This window comes from Glycine max, chromosome 7 (assembly GCF_000004515.6).
Source record: "Glycine max cultivar Williams 82 chromosome 7, Glycine_max_v4.0, whole genome shotgun sequence".
Classification (NCBI taxonomy): domain Eukaryota; kingdom Viridiplantae; phylum Streptophyta; class Magnoliopsida; order Fabales; family Fabaceae; genus Glycine; species Glycine max.
The window spans coordinates 5,567,526-5,576,113 of NC_038243.2; the positions used below are offsets into that span (position 1 = coordinate 5,567,526).

Consider the following 8,588-nt stretch of genomic DNA (forward strand, 5'->3'; position numbering starts at 1 on the left):
CATATGGGTGTGAGAGTGTGAGTGTGCGTGTGTGTGTCTATGTGAAACGTATTGAGTGTGTGTGTGTGTGTGTGTGTGTGTGTGTGTGTGTGTGTGTGTGTGTGTGTGTGTGTGTGTGTGAGAGAGAGTGTGAGAGAGAGAGAGAGAGAATAATGCCATAAATTTATAAACAAAAATATATGCGTATATGTATAAATTCTCTTTGGATTGATGTTTAAAATCAAATATGAAACCCAGTCCAATTAACTTAATAAATTATGGATTTATCATCAAGGAGGTCTTCTAGCTAGATTGAACACTGTTCATCAGTTATTATAAATTTCTTGATACTTAAATTAGATTCTTATAGATTAAAAAAAATTACTAACACCTATTCCTTCCATGTTCTCATGATTACAATTTATATTTTCATTTTCTCACGGTACATCCACACTTTAGATGATCCATCATTAAGGAAAAGGAGAGGGGGTGGGGCAGCATGCATGTAAACAATTAAGATTATATTGTACTGCATTTGGGAAGACAAAGTATACAACATTCACCATCATAATTAACACAAACAGCTTGTTGTAGAAAAATACAGGGGAAATTATTTGTAAGTTTAAACAGAAATACTTGATCATCTCCAGAAGTGAAATGTGTCAACAGAAAAATAATTAGGCAAATTAAACACCACGAGCATGGAATTTGAATTTAAGCAGTTTCAAGCACCAGATTATTTCACGAAACGAGTTCATTTGGGAAAAACAAGTCATAAAACGATAATTGAGGGACATAAATGAAGCAGTCAAATCATCAGACTCACCAGTAGTAAGCCAGTGGAAGGAGTTTTCAAAAGATTCCTTGGCCACTGACTCCAACAAAAAGTTAACCACGAGAGCTAAGACCCCAACAATACTTCAGTTTTGGGTTGATACAAGCAGCATCTATGCAAGTCAACCTGCTGCGAAAAAGTTCAACCTGACATACTGAGAAGCTAACTAATAAATAAAAGCTTCAAAATATATAAATAAGTCATACATATATTTTTTGTCATGTAACTGTTTGGTTTTTTTTGGAATAGGAATTGCCTTTTAAAATGCCTCCTATATTTTAGCTCAGATAATCGAAATTACGAAGATTGGTTCTTCTCACCATGAAAAAACTGGTTCTTAGATTTGGTTTAGATAAGTAGTTAGGAGGATCCACTTATTTATATATATATATATATATATATATATATATATATATATATATATATATATATATATATTCTTTATTATGTTATATTAGAGACATGTATATATGCCTCTTGTATATAAATTAAATCGTATTCATTACCAAAAAAAAGTAGCTCTTGTATAGATATAGATTCAATTTGTCTATCAAAATTTAACCACGAATGTAAATTATAAATATTGTAAATTTACGTAAATAATGTGATTTAAGTATTACATTAACATTTAATATAATAATTATATCAATTTTCTACATTAATAAAATTATTTATTAGTATAATATAAATATATATATATATATATATATATATATATATATATATATATATATTATTGATATAGACTTTTATATTTATACAAATAATTTAATTTTGAATTTAATTACAATACACTAACAGTGCACATGTGGAGAAAATTTGTTAACCTTTTAATAAATAATTATTTGAAAAATTTATACTTAAAATATTTTTTTATTAATTGACAATACATGAAAATCATTTTTTTTATTAAATGAAAATATATATGGGCACACTACAACACTTATCTGCTGTGTATATATATAGAATATTTTAATATAGGGTGTGCGTGCTTCTTTTTTTTTTATCTTTTAAGACAAAAGAGAGATAAACACACCTCACACCCCACAGGGGAAAACTGTCTGAGGTATCCTCTCAGAAGAGCTAAAAAAAAGATACAAATGAGGAGGATGGAACTTTTAAAAATCCTAAAAGGAACGTCAGTATATATGAAGGCTATACCAGTATAACTAGCTAAGGAATAAACCTAAAAAGTCCTAAAAGGAACGTCAGTATGAAGACTATATATAGCTAAGGAACCTAAAAAATTCTTAAGTTTGTTTTTACGTTTTTGCACATTTGAAAGCAACACTGAAGGCCACTGGGCAAAATATAATTGGATTGGCGGTTGTTTTAAACGAGATTCAAACACACCTTATAGTGTTTCTTTGCTGAATAATAGAGGACTGTCCAACTTTTATTACTACTGTATGAGATTAACAAACATAGACACGGCCAAAGACCAAGAGTAACATTAGAGAAAATTTAATAAAAACAAATTATAGTATAAATAATTATCTAAATGGTTAACTGTTTATAAATTATAATTGTTCTGACTTCAAGCTTACTAGGATTATTAAGGTACTGCATTCGAGATACTGTCAGTGTCAATTGGTACTATAACTTTGATAGTTTTATTATGAGAAGGTACTTCAATGGTTTTGAAACAAAGAGAATATTTATAAATTATTTTTTTCTTGATAATAAAACTATTGAAGTGCTGATGAATATTTATAAATTACTAGAATTTATAAATTATTTTTTTCTTGATAATCCAACTGATTCTTATTATTTACAACTTTCAAAGTTGCTGAATGTGTAGCTTTACCTGACTGTGCTGATGAATCCATATACTTGCCATGTTCCACCTTTTTGAAGTCAGAGAGAATGTCAAATTCTAGAATTTTCTTTTTGTTTTAAAGTAGTCCCCAACAAAACAAAAATTAGGACCAAATTCGCGATGCGTACTGAGCAAAAATATTCTGGATTGGACTTAACTCTTAATTTGTATAGTAAATTAAACATATGTCCAAATCTTAAGTGTTAGTTAAAGTAAATACTAAGTGCAAAATTTTTGAAATATAATTGTGAACATTATTTTATCGATCCAAAAGTCACTACTATATTGGTACAGTAGAATTAGATAATATCATCTCAAATAACCTTATGCTAAGGAATCCAACCACCACTAACCGCTAAATATAATTAGAATTATTATTCAAATAGATAATATTTCTTACATATATATCATTGCTTTAGTGAAATAGTAAGTGACATAAATATTAAAGTGTTCTTTACAAGTATTCATCCTATGATTGAGGTGTCTCAGTTAAAAAGAATGACAATGTTCTTGGTTAAGAGACTTCAAACATCATACCAGTTTATGTAAAATCCATTTCAATTAACACAATCCACTTCAATTGAAGAAATAATAAAAGTAAAGCTATAACTTTTTATAGGAAAAAGTTATATATTTTTTTAATAACATTCATAATTAAGACTTTCAATGGTGTATGACACCTAAACTGAAATTCGATGTTGATGAAAAGTTACACCTACTCGTTTAACAAAACTTTTTCTAATTGAATTAAATGAAACTTTCATCCAAATTGAGATTTTTTTCTTAAAGTTATTGTTCTCTTAGCTTTTCCGTTATACATAAAAAAGTCTAAACATAAATCAAAATTACATTAAATCTACGTTAACTAAATTTAAATTTATAAAGTTAAGTTCAATAATCAAATTTCACTTTTTCAATTAATTGTATTCCAAACACTCACTAACTTATGTCTTAGTACACAAATTATATTTCAATTAGATCCAATAACAGGTAAATTATTTAATAATCTGGAGTAAATAAACACTTAAGCGTGTGTACTAGTGTCGAATCCACCTTTGAAAATGTAAAGTCAAATCCTGAAAGCGGCATTGACGTAGATTCGTGAAAAAGGCCTTGCGCTGTGTATCTCTTGACATTATTTAATAAAAAACTATTATAGTATAAGATAATATTTTTTAATCTTAATTATAACAACTATTTTATTGTTAAATTTTTTATTTTTAATTATTATGATATTTATTAGTGATTACATTTATTTTTCAATGAAAGTAAGTATATTTATTGAGCCATCAATAAATTAAGATATATTCATTGGTTGAATTAAAAAAAACAATTATCTTTTCAACCATTTAATGAATGGATTATCTTAAATGAAATTAAAATTTATTGTAAAATATTTATTTTAATTATTATGATTGGTGTTAATAAATTAGATAATTATTTCTTATATATAGATTAGGGGTAATATACCAAGAAACATAACTAAGATGATTAGACAAAATATGTAAGCGATGTAAATAAAAAGGAGTAGAGGTAGTATTTTTTTCATAATTAATTATTATAAAATTAACTTTATGTTTAGTAAATTGTTGATCGTAAGGTAATTTAAAAAAACATAAGATGTATAACTTTTATAACATTTTCTTTTTTAAGAAATAGAGTATAAATATAATTTTATTTAAGTGAAATGTTAATAAATACATGTATAAGAAAATATAAATAATATATTTTAATATTTTTTAGATACCTAGCGTTTTATGACAAAATTTGAATTTTGAAACATAAGTAAAATGAATGGTGAACAAACAGAACATGCATAATTTACGACACATTTTTATTTTATTTTGTCATAAAACAATACAGTTAAGTTTTAGTATTACAAACTTACAAGTTATCACTTCATTTTTATTCTCCAGGGTCGTTTAAGACTTATAATGACACACATTACATAATAAATAGAATAGAACAATGTATTTTACCACTAACTGGGTAGATCACACACACAATTCATTTTTTATTCACACACAAACAAAAATAATAAAACTGGGCCACTTTTTTTTTTTTTTTTGGGTAGGCACCGGGCCACTTAACTTGTTCATCTCCTCTAACCATTTTTTGTTGGTGAATCAATTTCCTCTATCTGCAATATTGGAGTCATTGCCTAAACAATTTATAAAAATTATGTTAGTTAATAATAATAACAACAACACGACTATGACAAAGACGACCAAAGATAAAAAATTTCTGAATTTAATTATAAATTAAACACGGTAATTAAATTCTTTTCAAAATTTAAATTAATCTTGTCACGTAACATACTAGTAAAAACTAAATTTCTGACACGGTCTATTATAACAACAGTTGAATAAAAAGACATACCCTTGCCAGAAATGCCTATCGGTTTTGCATGGCAGAGTTCAGATCAGTTTCCAATGGGATAACACCTTCTGACCAATGGAATGTCACTTGTAACAGCTTGTCTGTTTTGACTTTACCTGCACACAAACTTTCCATCCTCTCGCAGCGGCTTACTGTGAATTCCTCCAAGGACGGGAAACTTAAACTCCCTTTGTAGAACCTTCTCAGCTTTCTTAATCCATCAAGTTCCAAACAATTGAGCTGCTGAAATATTATCTCATTCTCATCTGATTCATCCCCTTCCTCTGTTGAAGACACTATCTCTTCAATTGAATCACACCAACTTATCTCCATTGTTTTGAGTTTACCCAAACTTCTTGCTGTTGAGGATGTGAACAAATATAGCAGACTCTTGCAACTTTTTACTTTCAAATATGTCAGATTGGAGAAAGACACTGTGCATGGTACCAGATTTATTGAACTCAAACAGCTGATTACTTGCAATGTTTCTAGATTTCTGAGAAAGGGCACAATCCCAGAGTTCTCTGACCCAATGGAAACAAGCTCTGGAAGGGAGTCCGGGCATATCACTTTCAGCTGTGAAAGCAATCCATCCTCATCCACATTATGACTATCAAAGCAGAAAGTCTCTTTGAAGGAACCATCACACACCTCAAGCTTCTCTATATTGGGCACCCGTTGTAGAAATACATCGGACTCAATATGAAAGAACAGAGCAAGAACTTTTAACTCGTTTAAGTGGTTTCCCTGGAATTCTCCACTCAAAATCATGTTGAGTTCATGTTGACCGAGTGTCAGGTGCTCTATGTTGGGTGTAAGCTACCAAGAGAAACCAACAATGAAGAAAAAGCAGGTTAGGGAAGTTATAGATCCAGCTCTTTTTATATAATTGAAATAATGAACTTTCACGCTAAAATAAGTCTAATAATTAATGACAGATTAACCAATTCAATTAAATAGGTGCAAACAAGTCAATTTAAAAGAAATCAGTTTACTTATAAACCAAAAAAGAAAAAAAGACGAACTAGGCTATCTATTTATAAGGTGGAAAAGGATACCATAAAAAGAATAAGGTGGAGAAAGGATATTCACACCGTATGTCGAGTTTCATATTTTAAGACGGGAAAAGTGATAAATGAGATTATTAGTAAGGTTGTAGAAGAAAATAATGAGAATAAGGATCGTACCTCAAATGGTGTTTCACATCATGAATGCAACATGTTCCATTATAAATTCATCATGATCAATATTGAATAGTAGCTGTAGCCGTATTATCTGACTTATGTAGATAAATAAAAAAAAATGGAAGCCAATATGCGTAGAAGATGGATAGAAGACTCAACATAGCATATATAACTGTATAAGGGAAAGGTTCACAACTTTTTAATTTTAACAGGATGACAATTGGTTCATATATATAGTAGTAAAGAACACTAATGATGGCAATTTAGTTCATATATATAGAAGTAGTAATAATACCTTATGAATACAGACTTGATTTAGAGCATGTGATTCTAGATGTGTAAATGGCTTCAACATGTCATACTTTAACTTTGGCAGATCGCACAGTGTCAATGACTTGACTTGGGGGAACGTAAGCTCAACATTTGAATTCCAAACATTCTCCAGATTTGGCAGCCGCTCTAAAATCAATGTCTTGAGGGCAAAAGGGAGTGGTCCCATAGTTGTCACATCAAATATGATTTTCACAAAATCACAGTTTCGAACTTGCAATGTTTCCAAATTAGGTAATAAAGGAAGTAAAGAGAAGGGTAAGACCGCATCTGATAAAAAATGGCAGCCGTCCACAATCAAGGTGTTTAACTTACTGAAGCGGAAGTGTGGGGGGATATGCAGTGAGTGAAGCCTAAGCCATATCTCTTGTACTGGGCTATCTTTGAGGTCAATATTGGATCTCCAATCTGCAGACTTCCATAACTGCAAACGTAAAAGAATAAAAAAAAAGGTAGTATTATTCAGTAGGAAGAAATGCATCCCCAATCGCACCAAATAACTAATGTGCTCTCAATTTTTAAAGTGTAATTATTTTTAAAATAATAAATTAAAAAAAAGTAACAAATTTCTGATTATAGTCCAGATTTTCGTTAATCGTGAATGCTCTCTAATCAAAATCTGCCTTCAAAATTATTTAAATAATTTGTAAAAGAAAAAAAATCAGCTCCTCCTTGAGTTGATTTCTGGATGAATGCGCCTGAGATAACAGTTTTCAACTAGTTGATTCTAGTTCATTCATTCTAAATTTATCATCAAATACACACAATGAAAGTATTTTCCAGAATATTTTTTATATGCTTTAATTTGTTGCACTCATAAAAAAGTTTCTAGATATTTGTATAAGAAAGAGTAGATTATTTTTCAAAATTCAAAATTAATCATTCGACAAAACATACGCATGATCAAAGCTAGATAGTGGATCGAGTATTTTTTTATCTTACTCAGAAAAATTAAAAAAAAAATTAACATATTTACTGGTCTCAACTACGAGTTATTTATAAAAAAATCGCACAAATTCAATGACCTTTCCTTATAAAAAATTCATATATGCAATGATTATTAATAAATAAAACACATTTCATTTCCGTCAAAATATAAGATCTAGATGCTCTCGAACATACTTTTCTCTCCAACACAATATATACCATTAGATTGAGCTTGCAGTCTCGTCATACAATTAAGTTGATAAAAAAAATTATTTAACTTATATTAATCTCTTATCTTATACTCAAAAAAGAATCTCTTAATTTTTTAGTAAGCTAAACTCACTAATATTTAAATAATTATTTTTTATATGCCTTACTTATACTACTTAACTTTTATTTGTATTAGTAATTAATAATAATAATAATAATAATAATATACAGTGAATCTAAACTTCTTCAAGTCACTCTAATTTTTTTAATATGTATTTAATTTATTTTTATGAATAAATGAAGAAATAACAAAAAGTTAAAGAAAATTAAAAAAATGAACAACTAACATTTTAACTACCTAATCTAGATTTTAAATATAATTAGTATCTTAATCCTAGAAGATAATTTTTTTATATAGTTAAAATTGTTAAAAGTTAAATATTTTGAATATGTATATAAGAGTGGATTATAAAAGATTGATAGTTTCTTTTATTTAATAGGATTAATATAAATAAAATTAAATGATTTACTAATAAAATAAAAATTAAATAATTTTCAAATCATTTTTACAATGACTTGAAAGAGTTTGGATTTATTATATATTATTAATATATATATATATATATATATATATATATATATATATAAAAGTTAAGTAGCATTGATAAAATACATAGAAAATAAATTAAATTATTTAAATATTATGAGTTTAACGTAAAAAATTAATATTAGCCAAATTGGATTGGCACATAAATGTTGTTTATGTGAGTTTTTTGGTTTTCCGAAAAATTGAACGACTGAGAATCCAAGATAAATTGGATGAGGCCAAACTTAATTTGAAGATGATTCTAATTAACCTAACGGTGTATATTTTGCATTATAAGAACAACATACACCAATATCAATCATATTTAATCAAAATAAT

General features: G+C 28.0%; 2 protein-coding genes across 2 annotated transcripts in view; both read right to left on the reverse strand.

The window, feature by feature from the left end:
- Positions 1–4,568: 4,568 nt before the first annotated feature.
- Positions 4,569–7,287, reverse strand: LOC121175158 (uncharacterized). Its single transcript, XM_041017296.1, has 3 exons — positions 6,492–7,287; positions 5,013–5,831; positions 4,569–4,794 (listed from the first exon to the last, which is right to left on the reverse strand). The coding sequence occupies exons 1-2, from the start codon at positions 7,005–7,007 to the stop codon at positions 5,028–5,030; spliced, it is 1,320 nt and encodes a 439-aa protein (XP_040873230.1). The 5' UTR covers positions 7,008–7,287; the 3' UTR covers positions 4,569–4,794; positions 5,013–5,027.
- A 1,228-nt stretch (positions 7,288–8,515) lies between these two features.
- LOC121175145 (uncharacterized) overlaps positions 8,516–8,588 on the reverse strand; it is a 16,037-nt gene continuing 15,964 nt past the window's right edge. The window contains exon 11 of the mRNA XM_041017151.1: positions 8,516–8,520. Coding sequence (XP_040873085.1) covers positions 8,516–8,520 — 5 coding nt within the window. The remainder of the gene's footprint in view (positions 8,521–8,588) is intronic.